This window comes from Alosa sapidissima, chromosome 7 (genome assembly GCF_018492685.1).
Source record: "Alosa sapidissima isolate fAloSap1 chromosome 7, fAloSap1.pri, whole genome shotgun sequence".
Classification (NCBI taxonomy): domain Eukaryota; kingdom Metazoa; phylum Chordata; class Actinopteri; order Clupeiformes; family Clupeidae; genus Alosa; species Alosa sapidissima.
Window position 1 is genome coordinate 20,790,038 of NC_055963.1, and position 20,009 is coordinate 20,810,046.

Consider the following 20,009-nt stretch of genomic DNA (forward strand, 5'->3'; position numbering starts at 1 on the left):
ATTGGAAAACAACAAAAGCCTTTGTCTAATTATTCAACAGGTTCAACTTAAAGCTCTAAAATACTTTGTATTTAACTCTTTCCTAACAGTATAAAATCCATCATACAGTAATAAATATTTCTTATTTACAAGAAGAAAAAAAGATAATATTCAGTGCATGTAAAACACAGTTGTTAAAAAGCCAACAGGGCAGGTAGGCAGGAAAGCCATGTTGCTTACATATATTTGGTCACAACTTGAAAATAGTCAGTTTGATTCACTTTTGATATTTGTTAAGTTATCGCAAACTTAATCGAGAACATATCCCTTCACTGGTAAGAACAATAAAGATTTATCCCTTACTGTCTTAATTTTAACATCTCCCCCACATTGCATGTCACATCAGCATAAATATATATTTTATACGTTATTTACATTTTGGTTCTGTAAGCTGATATTAAACATGGTCACTCTTATGGTTGATGTCTGACCATTTGTTCCTGATGTGCAAAAGCTACACATATAGTCTGTCTCCTGTAAACATAACTGGGACAAGGGATTATCTTTTTCTTGCCACCAAATGTGTCAGTTTTCTAATCCATTTGGGTGGTTATATCACGTCACTGAATTCCAGTCCTTGTGAAATGTCCTCTTCTTCCTCACCTGTTGATGTGTATAGCTCAGGTAAGCTGGGTACTTTCTGCTTGGCTGTTTACCTAATGACTCAGACATACTACGCTCACTCTCCATTATCTCGCCATAGATATAGCCCAACCATACCACCAATCTAAACTCTATATGAATTTGTCGCTACAGTGTGTTCAGTGTATTTAAACTACATTCAAATGATTTCATTTTATTGTTAAAGTCTAAGTTCCATTTTAGATTTGTCTCTTGTTTGTTTGCGTATAAGGGAAGCTTGTCCACCGTGCCCCGTCTGGGTCTGGTGCCACAGCATGCTAAATACTGAGATGGATAAGACGCATTAGAAACAGCTCCCATAAGAGAGGACCCTACACAAAGATGGCCTGCTGGAATGGGGAAACAGAAGAGGCTGGCCAAGCTGTGCAGCTTCCCAGCCTATTAGCCGGGCAGATGACAGCGCTTCCCGGGAGATGCACTTCACACAGTTTTATGTGAGAATTGAAGAACTGCAGCAAAAGAAAACAAATCACAGATAACTTAAATAACTGCCGTCTTGCGCGAGTTTCTTACGTCAGAGTAAGAGAACATGCTTGTGGCTCTGTGGCCACAGAAACATCTGTCAGACATTGTGTCCAGTTTTTCCCCTCCAGTTTTAGATTTTTTTCTTTTTTTTTTTTTGGTCTGCCCAAACTATCAGACACTTGGGGAGAGGGGGTGTAAAAACGACGGCTGGTATGAAGACAAACAGGACGAGGAGAGAGTTTTGCCTCAGACTGTTTTTAGAGTTAGACCCGTTCTGCCCTGCCCATCCCTCGAGTACCCTGTCTCTCCCTACCCTGGTCTTGGAGCACCTTAATATACATAGTGGTTCTCATCCCTTTTTTGGCTTGATAAGAGCAGTTGGGAAGTTGAAGCAAGCATTTAATCATTTCCAGTGGGCCGAGAAAGCCACACAGTAGTCTAGGAAATGGTCATATCAATCAGTCTGTCTAGGAAATGCATTCTTGCCTCTATGACACGGATATGATAAAGTGTAAGGCGCGCTTGTTGCTGGAGAAAACTTTGTACATCTCCTGTTGATTATAACCGCATGAAATTCCCTCACAATAATGGGCATGCAAACTGAGAATAACCCGATAAGATTGGATAAACACAACAGCTCTTCTCAACCCAAAATATAAGTCAATTCCAAAAAAGACCTCTTCCTGTTTTTCCGTAAGCACACACTCTTGTGAATGCTTCCACTTGTGATTACCCACAACCTGGCTGAATAGTTTTTTTTTCCGTTGCACTATTGACAGTCACCCAGTTTCTACCTCAAAACCATTGACTTAATCTACTCAATGTAACCTTTTAAATATACAACCCATAGTCCTGTTCCAGGTTGTTGGACATCAGAGCACAGCACTAGCCGCTATTGTTCATCTCCTCTCGACTCCAGCTCTGATCAGAGACACTGGTGCAGAGTTTGGGTGCTGGTGCAGTTGAGGCAGCTGACGTGGCAGCACCAGTGGAAGGTGCAGTGGCACCTCTCCGTCACCTTCTCCGTGTGGGTCTTGTAGCCCCGGCCACAGCAGAGCAGCTCACAGCCGTCCAGCCCCGGCGACGAGCTGTTGCATGTCCGGCCCGAGGTGACGTGTACGCCCGTCTTGCCGCCATGCGAGCAGAAGTTGGGTGACTTCTCGAAGTAGACCAGGTCGCGGGCCGAGGGTGGCTTGTGCGCTGGGTTCTCGGGCTCCAGGTGGCGTGGCTCAGCCCGGTGCGAGGCCCGGTTGCTGCCCTTGTTGGCATAGACCACGCGGGAGGCGCCGTCGAAGCGGTCCTTGAGGATGTCGCCGACCGTCCGAAAGCTAGGGAGCCGCATCCAGCAGGTGCGGATGGTGCAGGAGCCGGACATCCCGTGGCACTTGCACTCCTGCCGCATCTCTGAGGACACCGTCTGCAGCAGAAGGGGGTGGGGAGGGGGGCAAAGAGGATTATCTCACATGTCTCCCGGGTGAGGGGACTAAAACCGATGGGGAACTTGCAAATAAATGAGATTAAGAGAGAAGTGTTTCAGGCAAACAAAGGCCTGGAGGGATAGGGATAGTCAGTTGAAAGAATTGTGAGGGAAACAAAAAAGGGAGCGGTGAGAAAGAGACAGAGAAGGAGAGCTCTGCGGTGCGCGCTGCTGTGCGTTTGAGTCTCTCACCAGTCGCCCGGCCTCGTTGTTGTGCAGATTAGTGAGGTAGCGCAGGTCCCGGCCCCTCTCGCTGGCGTCCACAAACTCGCGGCCGAACATCCTACCGAAGTCCACGTTGTCGCTGCACCCGCCCCAGTGCCAGTCGGTGCCCCCGGGGCCGCGGCGTCGGTAGTCGCAGGTGCACGACTCGATGGCCCCCTCGGAGCAGGAGCGCGCCACCGCGTGAGTCACGCCCGCGCTCGTGATGGCAAACACAAACGCCGTCTCTCGGCAACCTGCCACAACAACAGCAGAAATGTTTCCTCAGTGTGCCCAAACTGAGTGCGTTTTAAATAGGTATAAAGCTGGGGCGAAAATAACTCTGCACACAATTACCCCCTTATTTATTGGGGGGGGGGGGGGAATTAAATCAATGCTTTGCTCCATTCTCTCCCCCCCTTAAAGCACACAACAGATTCAGAACAGCCCTGCATGCAGCTCTGGCAAAGCCTCATGATGTCAGCAGCAGCAGCCCAGGGAGGGTGGAGGCCACCTTACCTCGATTGACTATTTTGCCGAAGACGGTGGGACTGTGGGTGGTGGGGCAGTTCCAGCGGCGGTTGCGGAACTGCCACTTGCATTCCTTCATGGCCGTGTGCAGGCCCGCTACGATGGCATGGAGGATGCCAGGGTTCTGCCGAATCAGCCTGCGCTGGCGACGACTGAGCAGAGCCAGGCTGGGGTCCAGGACCAACTGCACATTTTTGGAGTTGGTGAGGAGGTTGGCTGAGGAGGCAACATTCACAATCCCCCTGCCAGAGAGAAGGGGAAAAAAGGGGCAAGATGAAGGAGGCTGGCGATAAGCTGCGTGTGTCTCACACCTCGTATGGAGCTGACCTTTACCGTTCCCTAAGCTGCTGGAACAACCTGGTGCCAATGGCCATTAAATTTGAGTCATTTGGAAATGAATTCATATAGCATTGCTTCCACTCATTAAAATATTCATTGTTGATTTCCCTGAATAAAAACAACATTAGAAAATGTGGCACATATCTGCATGCAGACACTGAGAACTTGCTGTAAACAAAGTAATTGCCTGGTGGGAATTTGCTTATTAGAAAGGACAAAAACAATCGGCATGGCAAAAATGATGGATCATGACTGCCCACAAAAATAATAAAAATAAGGAAACTGCTTGTTAACCTTGACCTCAGGGCTGTTACTGTGTTGTAATAGCATAATTATGCGTCATATAGGCTTACAGGATGTACGTGGTAGACCTATTTCAATCATCCAAGGACCGTTTGACGACCTTTATAATTCATTAGTGTGCCTGTTTATTGTATCCAGTACAAACGAATTGACATCACTGAGATTAATTAATCCCATTTTGCTTGAGGTCTTAACATTCAACTCATACAGATTTTTGCTATATTACAAATTCAAAATATACTGTTCTTATTGCTCAAGCATTAACATCTCTAAGTAGCCAACATCAGAATGTCGATCTACGTCCACTGACTTACAGGTCACAATTATCGCATTTTTAATACTTTTTGAGACCCAGTTCCCTCTTGCTTTCTGTATAAATTATTTATTTCCCCCTTAATATGTTCAGCAAAGTTTAAAAGACTGCAACAAACGTTATATCTATTCATCCTTATCAAAGACAATGATTGTCACAGGACCCCACTTAACGACTCTTCCCCGCACGGGTTTCCTCGCACGCACTGCAAAAGCGCCGAGGCAGAGTGGGTGGGAAGATAAATGACGTCTTGACACTCTTGATACATGTGGGCTCTGGGACTGTTTGAGGCTACTCTGTTTATTTTCAATCCAATACTACTGCATTTTTAAAATCATAAACATAATATTCCACACATTCTGGCTTATTAGATTATTAACATACCCAGACATGGGCAAGTGCTGAATACTACTACAATTTAACCTACACTGGAGTGTTCAGCACATTACGAGAATATGACCCTCAATACGACCTGGAATGGAAATGCTTTCAGCCATGAAATAAATCCACATTTAATTTATCCCACATTGGACTAAAAAATGTTGTCTCGTGTTCAAGCCACACTGTCAAAATGACAGGGCGAGGGAAACAGAGAGAGAGGGGGGGGGAGAGAGAGCGCAGTCGCTGTAAATAAACATGGTCTTAACCTCTTTCTAAATCTGGACTAAATAGTAGGTTAAATATTAAACATATTCACATTTTTTTAATTCATTAAGAGATTATCCTGAGACATCTTGGGCACTTGTGATCAAGTTGCTGTTTGGGTGTTTAGCTGTTGTTGAATTTTTGATAACCTGTTAAAAATATGCCTATATATTATGGGATGCGAAATACATATGACATTTAAATGAGAGATTAAGTGGAGTTTAAATGTTTTTGAATAAGCATCCTTAGGGCGCACATGTTTTTGAACAGCTACCCGCAAACTAAGCAGTAGCCCATAGCCTAGAAAACAGACCGGCTAGCTATCATTATATCATTCCATTTCAATATGCTATAGCCTAGCCTAAACATCTGGGAAATTGTAGATTTAGCTTTACAATCGCTTATGGACTGACTGCGTTCTCTCTCACACAAAGTAGCGATACCCAACTACATGCACATACTAGCAGCTTATGGCATACGCGTGCGTAAAACATAGCTATATGAATGGGCCGTGTAGAATGAATACATCACATATTAACTCACCACCATCGGCCGCTATTGTTAACCGCTCCCGTGCCAGGGACCGATGAGACCAGCAGGACGCAAGCGGCTTTAACCCCGAGGAGCAGTGCGAGTATACGCATGATATCTCAAAGAAGAGAATAAAATACAAAACATGAATTATCTTCATCAAGGCAAATCCTGAAAAAATGTAGCCTATATTTTATCAGTCGTGGTAAATTGATGGGCTAGCTACTTATGTGGAGGCCTGCAAAGTATCTTTATAGATTAAGTTACCCAAAACACGTAAAAATAGATCAATAAAGGTGTTTTGACTGACACACGTGTCAGAAACATGTTATCGCTTATGGCGCTCGGGCTATTTATTTATTTACAGATTGACGAAACGCATGATCTGATCATCCACTGGCCTCTTAAACTGAAATGTGATACAATTTCTTCAAACACCCGCTTTTCATTAAATATCAGGTAATGGTTAAGATAAACCAACTTACCACTCCACATTCCAAAAAAATCTTCAAACGAAGGAAATTGTCCGCATATGCAGAAAAAGTGGTAAAATGCTTCAAAGCGTGCGAGTCAGAGAATCTTCGGCTCTAACCAGAGGTCTCAGGAGGGATGCTGCCGCTGCTGCTGCTGCTGCTGCTGCTGCTGCCGCTTCTCCTGTCTGCCTCTCTCTCTCTATCTCACTGATGCTCTGTACAAGCCATTGATCGCGTGGGATCGTCCTGTAGACTTGATCCCCTCGGTGACTGATAGGCGACACATTCTTCACTTATTGAGCGCAACAAGTGGAATAAAAAAGGGATTTGCTGCTCCCATCTCCCTCTGTTTTTTCCCTGCCGCTTTTGAATAGGATTGAAAGGAGGGATAGGTTAATTCTCCTCATAGGGTACAATGAATAAAGAAAACAAAAAATGAACAGAGGGATAGAGGAGAATGAGGAGGGAAAGAACAGGATCCACCAAGCAAGTTGAACATATTACTCAGGAAGTCGGTCGTCAATCAGTTGTACAAAAAAATCCACTGATCTTCTATGGATAAATGAATTTGCTCTTTTGAGAAACCGTGATTCCGTCTTAACTCTTCCACATTGGCTACAATGTATCAAGTGAATTTATTCCTCCGGGAAAAAAATGTGTGCATGGTTGTGGGTGTGCACACAGGATGTCGTTCCAATGCCTTGCGCGCAGTTGGTGTCTCGGCACAGTACAGTAACGGCGGAATATGAAACATCTAATCTGTCCTTTTTACCCGGAGTGGTTGGATTACTCCCTTAACCGCGTCTCCTCCCTCTTTCTCTAGCTAAAACCAATGTCTTTACGCATGCAAACGAATGACCAAATTTCTCTCCTGCCCGGTCCCAGTTTACACTGCGAAAATCGTTTTTTTTTCATCCATGGTCTTTGACAAACACGTCAGTATACACACACATGTCAGTTTACACGCACACATTTGTGGCTGGTTTTCAACAATAAGACAACCCCATAAAAACAACCTCGAGTTTAAATTTGTACTAAAACAGGATGTGTGGTCAGGACATGCAAGACCAATATAAATGTATCAAACCCCAATACACTAGTTTTTTAATTACTGATTTAACTTTGTTTTGCATTTAGGGTTAAAACTAGATACCAAAAGAGGGAAATCATGAACTGACGACTGTAAAATGTACCATTTGCTCAGTGAGTCTGAGGAATGACACTGAAGAGAAAAGAGAGCATAAAGATAAAAAATAAAAAAACGTTCCAACATCTGGACAACAGACCTCCCTCGAACGCAGGCTGTGACCAGCGGAGCGATGGCACGGGCCACATCACGAATCACCAATCTGAAATCTTTATCAGAAGGCATCACGGCCAGGATCAGTATATTATTGTCTATTTGCAGACCTGCCTGAGATAAATAGTTTAGTTTAATATGTTAGTGCTTTACTGTAGGCCTATGTAGCCTTACATCGTATAGTGTAGCCTATCCTATGTCAGCTTGTTCCTTAGCAGACTGATATGAAGCATATGTCATCCACAAAATTATGGTATTGCTTTGGTGTCTCTCTCTCTCTCTCTCCCCCCCCCCCTCTCTCTCTCTCTCTCACACACACACACAAACACACACACACACACAAGCGGGTTTGCGCGTCTTCAGGTTTTCAGAAGGTTTAAGGCAAATGGCTAAGGAAGTGTTCTTTTGTTAAGGGCCTTTAATGACTGCTATCCTACGCTTACTCCCAGCTCTTGAGGGTGCTGGTTTCCTGAAGCAGTCAAGCGACGCGGAGCAGATTAGAGAGGCAATCCGGTTAAAGAGATGCCTTTTATATACAAATCAACTTCAAATCACTTTTTAAGCCACTTAGATATACACGCCAAGGCAAAATGCTAATGCACTTTTCATTGCCACATCTAAGAGAAGGGCATGGTGGAGATTAAATGAAGAATAGCTTGTCAGATAAGATTTTTTTTATGCGAGCGCTTCTACAAGGTTTTAACTTAATTGTATGACATGTTGGCCAAATTGCAAAGGCTACAACAACACTGAAACATTCCAGGAAATGGAAATGTAGAAATATATTTCAAGGTTCCAAGCATAACTTGACTTCAAATAATGTCAAGGTATACCTTGTCTGCTCTGACCTGTCGCGATAGTAGGCTTATTCACCTGCGCTTAGAGTTGTCCTCTCCAAACCTGTCCATCGTCGGCTTGTCATAAGCGACACATTTACGCATGTCTTATTCAATAACAAATAACTAAATAATAATCATCATTCAACACACATTAACTGAATATCAAAATTAATTTTAAAGAAATCATCTGGTTCACCGTTTCCCGTTTTTTTTAAAACGTTCTTTGTGTGAATTACAGGTCAAGGCGTCACTTATCTTGATGGGGTCAGAAGCTTAAAAATACAGAATAAGATAAGGTGCGTATTTGAAACTAGAGTTTAAATCTTGTAAAGGTAACATCTAAAGCCTAGCCTGCCCGCTACACCCAGAGGTTTCTGACACGGTAAAAATACAATTAGATGCAGTAAAAACACATTTTTAGTCATTGTTGATCAAAGAAAGTGAATAATTTACACTTAATAGGAAATATATGTATTTACAGCATAACTCAGTGATGCTAACACAACCCTACCTGTAGTCCTTTAGTTAAAGCGAGGCATGGTCGCTGTAGTGAGTGGGTGGGAGATATTGTTCTTGCGCCACAAGCGGAGCCAGCCACACGCCTGCCTTCTGCCGGCTCCCTGTTGTTTAAGGGGGGAAAATGAAAACATGCCTACAATCAAACATGGGGTTTTACTGTCAATCAGACGAGAAGACACTTAAAAGGGGTATCCCAGTCCGTTTTGGTAAGTAACAACTATGACATGTTTGTTCAGCTATATGCTTGGTTTATACAGCCCATGTCTGCAAAGGCAAATCGTCGTGACTGAAACTTTGACAAGTGTGATATTGAGAGGTTTATCTGTTAATTGGGCATAGCATCGTGTAATTGATGGCTGCACTCTATCATTCGTTTGAAAACAACCGCTCGAGGCGGTGTTTCCCCTCCCTCGTTTTTCCCCCTCCTCTTCACTGTCATGCGCTCGTCCCAGCTTACACTGCCCGCTCGGGCTCGAACTTCACTCTCTGCGCTCTCCAGAAGCGACCATAGATGTTCTGCCTGCCAGATTCATCGTAAATATCGATTATCACACCGGTGTTTTAATGTCACGCCCAGATAGGTGCTTATCGCCATGGATTTGCCATATAAACGCCGTTTGGAACGCATCTTGATTTTTGCTGCTGCAATTCTGTCACCTGCCTTCACGTAAGTAGGCTTATCAATGTGGACTACTGTTTCCTCGTTTCTTATTTAACAAGGACGTCGTAGGGGTTTAAGGGTATGCTCGTCATATCAATAATGTCACATTTCACTGAATAATATCTGATGGGGCGATACTTTCTGCGTTAATATCTGCAGGTTTACAGGTACGCAGGGCACTGCTGTAGCTCAGAATTTCTAACCACAACAGTTTTATTTCTATCACCTTTTGTCTCCTTGGTCTTTCTGTCCACTGATGTTCATTCATAGCGATATTAAAATAATTAATCATTAGTGTGATCATGATGAGCAAACTAACAGTTTACCAAAGTACACATGCTAAGCTCTCTCTCTCTCACACACTCTTCAGCAGTCTCTCTCTCTCTCTCTCACACACACACACACATACACACTCTCTCTCTCTCTCTCTCTCTCTCTCTCACACACACACACACACACACACACTTAATGAAAACCATCAGCCCTGAATGTATCAGGAAACAGGATGATTAAGGACATGCCGGTCTCTCTCTTAACCCCCAGAAATACTGGTGGACATGAAGTTTATAAATGTGTTGGGCTTTTTGATATCACACTTTATCTAGGGGGCCTCTTCTCAGATTTTTATATTATTGTTCAGCTAAAACGTCAAATTCCATTGCCAGTAAAGTGATGAGAACCAGAGATTTGGAATGCCCAAGAGCTTTGTTTTCACTGTCTCTCTTAGGGTCATGTCCCCTATTTAAGTATCCAAGGGATGGTGATAAAAGAACACAAAAATTATTGTTAGTAATTGTGATGCTGGCGATCACTTCTCTCATGTAATCTCCCATAACAACTGAAAGCACATGCATAAAAATCCTTCAAGGGAGTTGTTTTCCAAGGTTTTTTTTTTGCCCTGTGCTGTGAGAACACATCATTCACTGTTCCACACCAGCATAAATTGCAGTCTTGGCAAAGAATTTTGACTTTTTTGACATGAGAAATTGCAAATTTTGTGCGTAATTTCTTGAAGTAGACTGCATAAAATAGCAGTGTTATACATAATATCTCTGTTTCACCAGATGCATTCTATTTTGTTTTTTATCATTTAGATTTACGTGTTTACTACATTATTTTGTTAATGGTATCAGTAATGTTGGTACAACAAAAGGTTCTACTTACGTGAAAATATTGCCATTTCTTGTCTTGTCAGCAAGCAATTTCCAACCCACCTAAATGTCTCGATTGGCCAATCCACATTGTAGCCTTGAAGACATTTCAGTGCATTGTTATAAACAATAAAGCAGCAAAACAAACAAGCCTACTACTGCTGACAGAGTCAGACCGCCTGTCCCATTCCCAACTTCTGGCCTGCGTGATAACAGTGTTGCTGCCCCTCTGTGCTCCCTGCAGGGTCCTGTGCAATGACATCCTCGGCCTGAAGATGGCAGGAGAGCCGGTGCTCACCCCCAACGCCGTGTGCCTGCGCCTGGCCGGCCTGAGCAAGCGGCAGATGCGCCTGTGCATGCGCAGCCCCGACGTCACCGCCTCGGCCTTGCAGGGCATTCAGGTGGCCATCCACGAGTGCCAGCACCAGCTCCGGGACCAGCGCTGGAACTGCTCATCCCTGGAGAGCCACGGCAAGCTGCCCCTCCACAGTGCCATCCTCAACCGGGGTGAGTCAACGCAGGGCACCAGGGAGTAACTGGAGTCATCCTCGTCACTGCCATATAATGGGAAGCATGCATGGATGGTTTTACGCAAGAGCTAAATGGATGCCAGGCAGTGTGTTTTTTATGACTGTGGAAGTATATTCAACACATTAGGGGAATAAAATGGAGGGATGAGACAGACAAATGGTGTGTGAGAAAGAGAGCACACACGGATCACTGGAAATGCCAAGATTCCCTGCAGTGCTGTCATGCCTGTGGTGTTATGAGCTGCTTTGTGTGTGTGTGTGTGTGTGTGTGTGTGTGTGTGCGTGAGCGTGCTGACTGTCTAACATGAGAATGTTCTCCCGTGCAGGTTTCCGTGAGAGTGCCTTCACCCTGTCCCTGCTGGCGGCTGGCGTGGCCCACTCGGTGGCGTCCGCCTGCAGCATGGGCAAGCTCCGCGGCTGCGGCTGCGAGGCCAAACGGCGCCTCGACGACGATAAGATCCGCCTGAAGCTCACGCAGCTCCAGCTGCAGACCCTGCAGCGGGGCGCCGGTGTGGGCATGGCGGCGGCGGCGGCAGGGGGAGCCGCAGGAGGGCACCAGCCCGGGTACATCCCTCCGCACCACCAGGGCGCTGCGTCGGTGTCCGCTGCCCTGCACGCGGCACACCCCTCCACCCTGCTGAAGCCTCTGCCAGAGGAGGTGGCCTCGCTCCAGGACACCTGGGAGTGGGGCGGCTGCAGCCACGACGCCCGCTTCGGGGTGCGCTTCTCCAGAGACTGGCTGGACTCGCGGGGCTCCCCAAGGGACATCCACGCCCGCATGAGGATCCACAACAGCCGCGTCGGTCGACAGGTGTGGTCAGAGAGCATGATGGGCTCTGTGAGAATCCAGTGTGTATCTCTGTCATGTCATAAACATTTTTCCTCACAGCTCACATAACATTTCTGTTTTTAATCTGTCACCCGGAGTATTTTTATATCAAATCATGGCGGGCCTATAAAATCAGAGAGTGACACATCTGTGAGAGGCATAATTGATGTTGAGTGTTTGGATTGCATTTATGGTTGTTGTGTCTTTTGACTGTTGTTGTTATCTTTCAGTGCTTGTCATGCAAAATTAGTCCCCACTGAGCTGATTTGCAGCTCTGCCAGTTGGGACGTGTTTTAAGCACAAACTGCCATCTCTCTTTGCACAGATAGTCACTGACAACATGAAGAGGAAGTGCAAATGCCATGGCACGTCAGGCAGCTGCCAGTTCAAGACCTGCTGGTACGTGTCACCAGAGTTCCGACTCGTGAGCTCTCTGTTGCGGGAGAAGTTCCTGTCAGCTGTCTTCATCAACTCCCAGAACAAGAACAGCGGGGTGTTTAACCCTCGCGTCGTGGCTGCCACCGGTTCCGGCAACAGCGCCGCCGGATCCAACCTGAACAGCGGCCGTAGGCGTACGCTGTCCCGCGAGCTGGTCTACTTCGAGAAGTCGCCGGACTTCTGTGAGCCGGACGCGGCCGTGGACTCTCCGGGCACGCACGGGCGCATCTGCAACAAGAGCAGCCCTGGCATGGACGGCTGCGACTCGCTGTGCTGCGGCCGCGGCCACAACATCCTCAAGCAGACGCGCAGCGAACGCTGCCACTGCCGCTTCCACTGGTGCTGCTACGTGCTGTGCGAGGAGTGCCGTGTCACCGACTGGGTCAACGTCTGCAAGTAAGGCGGGTGGCCAGGAGCCTTTGAGGAATCAACAGCTCTGGCCGGAGGGAAGAAAGGGGAGGCAATGTGCGCCCATGTACCCTCCTGGCTCATGGTGCACTCAGCCACCCAGACGTCCCTCATCCCTGACTTATGACTTTATTTGAGACGGGGAGCGTGTATGATCCCTCCCGTGTTACTCTCCCACAGTATCTGTTTATTCGCCTCTCCGCTTGTTTTATCCCATCATCTGGGATCCATTTTCTTTGTGTTGCTCTTGTTATTCTCGAAATGCCAAGTCAGAGATTGAGGAGGGGGTGACTCATGTCATTTGTCTTTCTCTTCGCCTGTTTGGACTTGAGCTTTTCAGCCATGAAAATGCCCCAAAAGCCATCTGCATTCTTCTCCAAAACAACGCACAACAGCAGGAACAGATTATTATTTTAACAGAGTGGCCACCACCACAGTTTTCAAGTCCTGTGTACATATGTGAAAACGTATACTCATAACATTTCTTTCTGCTTTGGCAATTTCTGCAACCATTTATGAGAGCAGATAATTATGCCCAAGCATGTCTTTTTGGATGGTGAACTGGTACCATTCTCAGCATTAGCTGAAGGCCAACAGTGTGGCAGTGGACAATGGATATACCACTCCTTAATGGCTTAACTGGAGCAAGTGAACCTTGCAGGACCATTATAAAAATGGATATGCCACCCCAGCTTGAACTCTTAACAGCGAGAGCTGAAACTGAGGACTTACCTACAAAGCAAGACAGAGTGTGAAGGAAGCACTTTTGTTTCTTGGAGATTTCTTTGGCTACATCAAATTAAAAACAGATACATATTGTTTCATGGGGGGAGGGATGTGGGACGACTGCTGGATCTTCGTGGATGCCAGAAGTTAATGCAATGATGGAAGACTTTTAATCTCCCAAATGCTGTGTCAAATTGCATTTAGAGAATTGCAAAAGTGGTAACAATCATATTCCATTTTTTCTCCAGAGCTTTATAGTGAATTTACATAATTATATTGTCTATACAACTTTTCTGTTTGAGCTGTCGCTACTTGGACTGTATGCAAGATAACTGTGTGTGTGTGAGTGTGTGCGTGTGTGTGTGTGTGTGTGTATGTGTGTGTGTGTGTGTGTGTGTGTGTGTGTGTGTGTGTGTGTGTGAACTTAAAATGCTGACATCCTGTCGTTAACCAAAACTTACATAAAAAGCTTTTTAGACACAATTTCACAATCACTTGCATTTGACTTTCATATAAAAACACATGCACTGCTGAATAAGAAACAAACGTGATGGCTGTGGAGCAGGGGGGATTGGGGATTATGGCTCTGACAGATGTGCGCTGAAGATGGGTGCCTTTTTGGGAGGGATCGCGAGGCGAGGGGCTACTGTTTCCGGCAGGCCTTTGGGTATCTCTGCGGAGACGCTGGGTGATTATGCCAGTCTTTGTGGTGTGCTGCTGCGAGGGGATCAGCTGCACAGCACTCATAGCCAGTGCAGACTGCGCCATGTGTTGGCTAGAACGGCTTGTCCTTGCCGCTGCTGCAGCTGCTAGTGGTACAGACTGAAGCCAGTGTGTGTTCGGCAGAGTCCCTGTTCGGCGACTCGCCTCATTAGCACAATGCTAACATCTATGCAGGGGTGGAGTGCGCCAACGCGCCCTTTCAGATGCACACAGCCCTGACTATCTCACAGACACTCAGGCTGCAATAGGCCCGCCGCTGCCAGTTAATGTGCTCTGTGGCTGCGTTCGCTAAGGGAAGTGCCCCTTAGAGGAATGTAAAAGAGCGACTGTCCCAGTGGCTCTGCTGAGCTTGCCCCTCATAGTATTTAGGCAGACAATAAAAGAGGGGGGAGAGAGAGAGAGAGCAAGAGAGTGAGAGAGTGGTGTGGAATGATAAAGTGCTGGATCTCTGGTTTGCATTTCTTCATTCCTTTATCATTTCACCCTGGAGCTGCTGCAAAAGGGAATTTCCTGTCGCTGTTTCTCCCATGTGTGAGACAGAGAGATTGAACAACCTCTCTCTCCTTCCTCTGTCTCTGTCTCTCTCTTTCTCCCTCTCTCTTTCTTTTTTTCCCTCTCCCTCTCTCTCTTTCTCTCACCCTCCCTCTCCCCCCCCCTGTCAGTGCTATGCCACTGACACATACAAAGCAACACACACAGACGGCCTCTGGAGTAATGACAACCAGACATCGCAAAATTAAAGAGAGTGAATGGAGATGGTGGACATCGGAATTCTGGTGGTGTATGGATGTGGTTATTTGTTTAGATATCACACTTTAAATTATAAAAGGATGAAATGATTAGACAGGCAGACAGAGACAGACAAACTGACATTCAAAACATTTGAATAGATAGATAGATAGATAGATAGATAGATAGATAGATCTATCTATCTATCTATCTATCTAAGACATTTGTGCTGTATACGGGTATGCACATATTCAAAACCTACTGTATATGCTTACATTAAAACAAAGGCGAAAAAAGTAAACCGTATGGAAACATCTGCTTCTGGTCTCCTCCTTCAGCCTTCCCTCCATTTTTGATGTGGGACAGGGAGAAACAGAGAAAACACAAGGAGCCAGCTACCCAGAACATCAAAGCCCTTCCCGCAATGTGCAAGCCCTCATTAGTTCTGCAAGCATAACCAACCCGACTTGTGATTGTGTTTGCTGGGGTTCAGTTTGGCATGCACTTCAGAGGAAGGGCTCCTTTAAATTATAAGTCCCACTCCCACCCCCTTCAAGTCTTCCTACCGCCACCCCTACCCACTGTAACCCCCCTGTAACCCCCGCAAGGTCCCAACACACACAAACACGGCACGCTCCCTCTCCACCCACCCACCCCCCTCCATCCCCCACTCAGCACTCCACCCCGTAATCTGGTGTGCAGCTGCAAACATCTGCTCCGCTCCTTCTCTCCCGGGCCTCGACCGCCGAATTGATAAACACATCTATCACAAAGCCACTGACAGCCGGTGGGGCATGTGAGGGGACAGAGGGAGAGCCACTTCTGACGCATCACTGCGATGTGTCTGCGAGAGGCGGTGACACAGGCGACGCTGAAGGAAGTCTGAAAGGAGTTAAACATGCCGTGGATATTCATGAGCTTCTGACAAAGTCAGGCAAAGTTTGGTTTGAAAATAATCACTGACAGGAAAAACACATGGACTGACAAAAACAACTAAGTATGTGTGTAAGAAAACAGCTACTGAGTCTGTCTTTTGTGAATTAGCACTGCAATGGGAAACTTCTAATGATTTGCATGGTGCAGACCTTAAAAAGACCTATCTTCACTCAAGCCATTACTGGCCTAAAGCAATCTGTCTATGGCCACTGTTTACAATCACACATAACAAACACTAATCATAATTCAACAAACTATGCCACACATGTTCTTGTGTCATTCCCTCTGCAAAGTAAATCAGTTTTAATCCCAATTCTCTATTGTTTTTCAACACTTACTCCCCTGACACATGTTAGGCTGCCAAATCCTGACATTTGGCACATCTTGCAGGTTAGTTATTCATGAAGTCTGGTCTTGGCTGAATAATTTATTACAATATGTGTATGTCTCCAATTCTGGCCCTCCGTCATTTCCAACTGACTGTTTAGGTTTAGGAAGAATAGAAATGCTCCCTGGTGCTGATGTTAGTGACATTTGGTGGGGTGCCTGAATCACTCAGTGAACTGGCTGACTTTCCATCATGGAGGGAGAGATGTGGTGGGGTAAGGAGGAAAAGCTGGATTCTTTAGACGATTACGAATTTGGAAGACTGATGTTCACTACTAACAAGTTCAGAATCAGAAATGTAAATTCTGGTACCCACCTACATCCTCACTATACAGATGTGGTGTTGCAGCAGCAGCACCGTATCGCGAGAGTCTCGAGCCTCCGCTCATATGAATGCGTCTTACATACATCGCGAGAGCAGCCGGTGGCGACTTGCCAGTTATCATCCAGTGCCGCTGTCAGAGGTAAGTCGGGTTGCGCTATAAGATGGGCAAATTTAGTAGTGTGAGGGGGAGGATGAGGAAACATTACAGGTTGTAAAACATTCATTATTCATCTTTGAGCACGGTATCCTTGCAAATTAATGCAAGTTCTCTACATGTAGGCTACGCTAGGCCACCTCGCCGTCTTCACGATGTCGTGACTAGTGGAAAGGTGAGGATGATACATAGCCTTTAAAACCTCAATTCATGACAAAAAACATACCTCCATCAGTGGATGTTTTTTCTCCATAGAAAATGTTTTAGCTCTTCCCTGAATTGCCACACATCCTCTCTAGGTTACAATCGTGGGTTGCCAGGAGAGAAAACTTCGTTTTTACAGCATCCATCCACGCTCATTGGAATTGTCACCTTTATCACACCCTTCTCCTTTCCTTCAGCTCACAGGACGCACGTGTGATGATAGCAAACCTGAAAGCAGTCATGTTTTTTCCGTTTCTTCATTCAGCGCAGATTGCGTTGGTAGGTTTTGTCAGGTCAGCTGCCTGCTAAGGTGCATTTTTAATTTCCCTTGGGGTGTTGTAACGAGCTGTTAATATGTCCTTAGTAGCAGCAAATGGCCTGTTGTGACCTACATGTTTTTGCGGTTGAACACACCAGGGTAACTACTTTGTGGTTCACAAGTTTCTCTGGCTGTTCCCTTGGTAGGTGGAGGAGTGCGAAAGGGAACGAGGTGGAAAATGGAACATGATTGGATGGATGCTATCCAAGTTTACAAAATCCAATGTCTCAGGTTTAATGTCAAAATTCTAGTATTGCCTTTAAGGGTTGTCTTAAACTGTCGTTTTTCAATGAAATGGATCACACAGACTTGCTTCTCATACATGGGTCACTGATTCTAAGAATGTTTCCACAGGCAAATAATCCTTGTAATTTTGTCTCTGTTTGGTCGTTGTAGCATGATTATATTGTTCTTTTCACTGTGATCCATTTATTCTGAGTGATGTTTCACCATGATTCTGCAATTATCTCATTTCCTAAATGCAAAATGACAGCATTACAATATAATATGCACAATGGCTTTGAACTACATATTCAGTCCATGAGCCCTAACCTCAACAACAATTTAAGGGAAACAAAACGAATACCATGGATAGCAGTGTTAATGCTGCCTTATGCTTCAGTCTTATTGCAGAGAAGGCCAGCCAGTGAACATGGGCAACATTTTTGGCAACCTCTTGAAGAGCCTCATTGGCAAGAAGGAGATGAGGATTCTGATGGTTGGCCTGGACGCGGCTGGGAAAACAACTATATTATACAAACTCAAGCTGGGCGAAATAGTCACAACCATTCCTACCATCGGTATTGATTTCTTAAAGACTCTCTACAGTAGTACAGCACAAACAATAGCTGTGTGTTGATTGGTGAAAGGTTGTGGTCGGTTTCGGTCGTAGACATTAATTCCAACACCTCTGTGCCTTCCCTGCCTAGGATTTAATGTGGAAACAGTGGAGTATAAAAACATCAGCTTCACAGTGTGGGATGTCGGCGGCCAGGACAAGATCAGACCCTTATGGAGGCACTACTTTCAGAACACACAGGGTAGGTGGAACTGAGCTCACCTGACCCCTAGACACCAAAACAGAATTGCTGCATTATTTCTGACAGAAACTATGACACGAGTTGGCCATAGATGATCCATTGTCCAGAGCAATCAAATGACAGGGAAATCGGACTGATACTTGAGTGCCACATTCATATTAAGACACAAACACTTGCAGCATGTGATAAATCTGTCATCTTTTTGTCGTGTAATGTCCCAAAGTTTTGTTTATTACTGTTGGAGCATGGCCACCATAAAATTCAATATAGTTGCTGTCAGCTGTCAGTGTTCCATAATTTATAAAAATGTATGCAACCTATGACAAACTTGGTTGAACTCTTTAAACTGTTGACATTTAAATCATTCAGCAGTCATTACAGTCTGTCATCTATGAATCAGTGACAAGAGGGATTGAGTCATGGGTTTCATCCAGATGTTTGTGGCCCCATCTTGTGCGTTTCTCCCAGGTCTGATTTTCGTGGTGGACAGTAATGACCGTGAGCGGGTGAACGAGGCCCGCGAGGAGCTAATGCGGATGCTGGCAGAGGACGAGCTCCGGGATGCTGTGCTTTTGGTCTTTGCCAACAAACAGGCAAGAGAGCTCCACTGTGTTACCGTCACTCCAAGCTCTACACGAGCGATCCAAACTTGCTGTGAATGGCACACTGACGATGCCAGAAGTGACTCTTTTTAGCATCTACATAATTCTTCTTCCTATTTGAGCTCTTGCCCTTACTTACTCTCTCTCTCTCTCTCTCTCTTAAACCCTTTCTGGTTGCCCAATAGGACCTGCCTAATGCTATGAACGCTGCTGAGATCACAGACAAGCTGGGCCTTCACTCGCTGCGCCACCGTAACTGGTACATCCAGGCCACGTGTGCCACGAGCGGCGACGGCCTGTACGAGGGCCTGGACTGGCTGGCAAACCAGCTCAAGAACAAGAAGTGAGGCCTTCCTGCCTGCCAGGCTGGCAGTGCGGTGAGGAGAGCCCTGAGCCAGCGCCTCAGCAGAGAAGCAGTGCTGATGGGAGTTTCCTGCTCTCTTGACAGGATGAGATGGGGGGTGGGAGGCCAGAATGGAGTTTACAACTGACCCTCTTCACTCCTCTCTTAACCTCCTCTTCTTTTGTGCTAAGCCGACTTGTATAGACATCATTATCTCTATCTGAGGTGCAAAGGAGCTATTATGACAATGAGATGTTTTTGTGGTGTTTGTGATGTTTACTTTTGTTCAGATTTTGAATCTGAGAAGCTGGCTTCCACCGTTATATCGTAATGTACTGTTATGCGATTCTGAACAAATGTATAATGTTAATTGAGAACATTCCAGCTTGTCAGGAAAGCTATAACGAATTGCAAATAACTAAGGAAAGGAAATACAATAGCATTTTCATCAATCACCCAGTCTTGCTTTCTTTTGTTTATCATAAATTAATCATTGTTGCAGTGCAATATAAAATTATTAATTCTACTTCTGACTATTTCCTATCTCTGGCATATGGTTAAATTCACACAATCTTGTGTCTCACTGCATTTAATTAGATCGTTTCCTTTCAAAAGACACTTCAGCGAAGATTTGACTCTCCACCAAACTCAAGAACCCAATCAATGATGGGTTGGTTGGAGATGAGCTGTGGTCTTGTGTGGTGGATATTCCACAAATGTTTGAATGCTCTCCAACATCATTTCAATTTTTCTATGATGGCTACAGCCATGTGTTGGGAATATTGTTATGTAAACAGCTCTTGTTTTTCTGCTTTGGAAATATAAAGATTATCATACAGCAGGTATCAACAAGTAGATGTGCATTCTCTTGTATCGAATGGGTTGAT

General features: G+C 45.4%; 2 protein-coding genes across 6 annotated transcripts; one reads left to right on the forward strand and one right to left on the reverse strand.

Moving 5' to 3' along the window:
- Positions 1 to 687: 687 nt before the first annotated feature.
- Positions 688 to 10,599, reverse strand: wnt1 (wingless-type MMTV integration site family, member 1). 2 transcript variants are annotated; one of them, XM_042098638.1, is made up of 7 exons: positions 10,443 to 10,599; positions 8,610 to 8,718; positions 5,972 to 6,322; positions 5,499 to 5,604; positions 3,344 to 3,597; positions 2,816 to 3,081; positions 688 to 2,563 (listed from the first exon to the last, which is right to left on the reverse strand). In XM_042098638.1, exons 3-7 carry the CDS (start codon positions 5,979 to 5,981, stop codon positions 2,072 to 2,074), a joined length of 1,128 nt encoding a protein of 375 aa, XP_041954572.1. In that variant the 5' UTR covers positions 5,982 to 6,322; positions 8,610 to 8,718; positions 10,443 to 10,599; the 3' UTR covers positions 688 to 2,071. The 2 variants fall into 2 exon arrangements, with proteins under 2 accessions (XP_041954572.1, XP_041954573.1); XM_042098639.1 differs by lacking the exons at positions 8,610 to 8,718; positions 10,443 to 10,599 and having other exon boundaries at positions 5,972 to 7,294.
- On the forward strand, positions 9,119 to 19,648 carry LOC121713748 (ADP-ribosylation factor 3). 4 transcript variants are annotated; one of them, XM_042098634.1, is made up of 7 exons: positions 9,119 to 9,284; positions 10,674 to 10,936; positions 11,286 to 11,770; positions 17,760 to 17,937; positions 18,067 to 18,177; positions 18,646 to 18,770; positions 18,965 to 19,648. In XM_042098634.1, the coding sequence occupies exons 1-7, from the start codon at positions 9,211 to 9,213 to the stop codon at positions 19,124 to 19,126; spliced, it is 1,398 nt and encodes a 465-aa protein (XP_041954568.1). In that variant the 5' UTR covers positions 9,119 to 9,210; the 3' UTR covers positions 19,127 to 19,648. The 4 variants fall into 4 exon arrangements, with proteins under 4 accessions (XP_041954568.1, XP_041954569.1, XP_041954570.1 ...); XM_042098636.1 differs by lacking the exons at positions 9,119 to 9,284; positions 10,674 to 10,936; positions 11,286 to 11,770 and adding an exon at positions 16,566 to 16,599; XM_042098637.1 differs by lacking the exons at positions 9,119 to 9,284; positions 10,674 to 10,936; positions 11,286 to 11,770 and adding an exon at positions 16,644 to 16,789.
- The last annotated feature ends 361 nt before the right edge of the window (positions 19,649 to 20,009 follow it).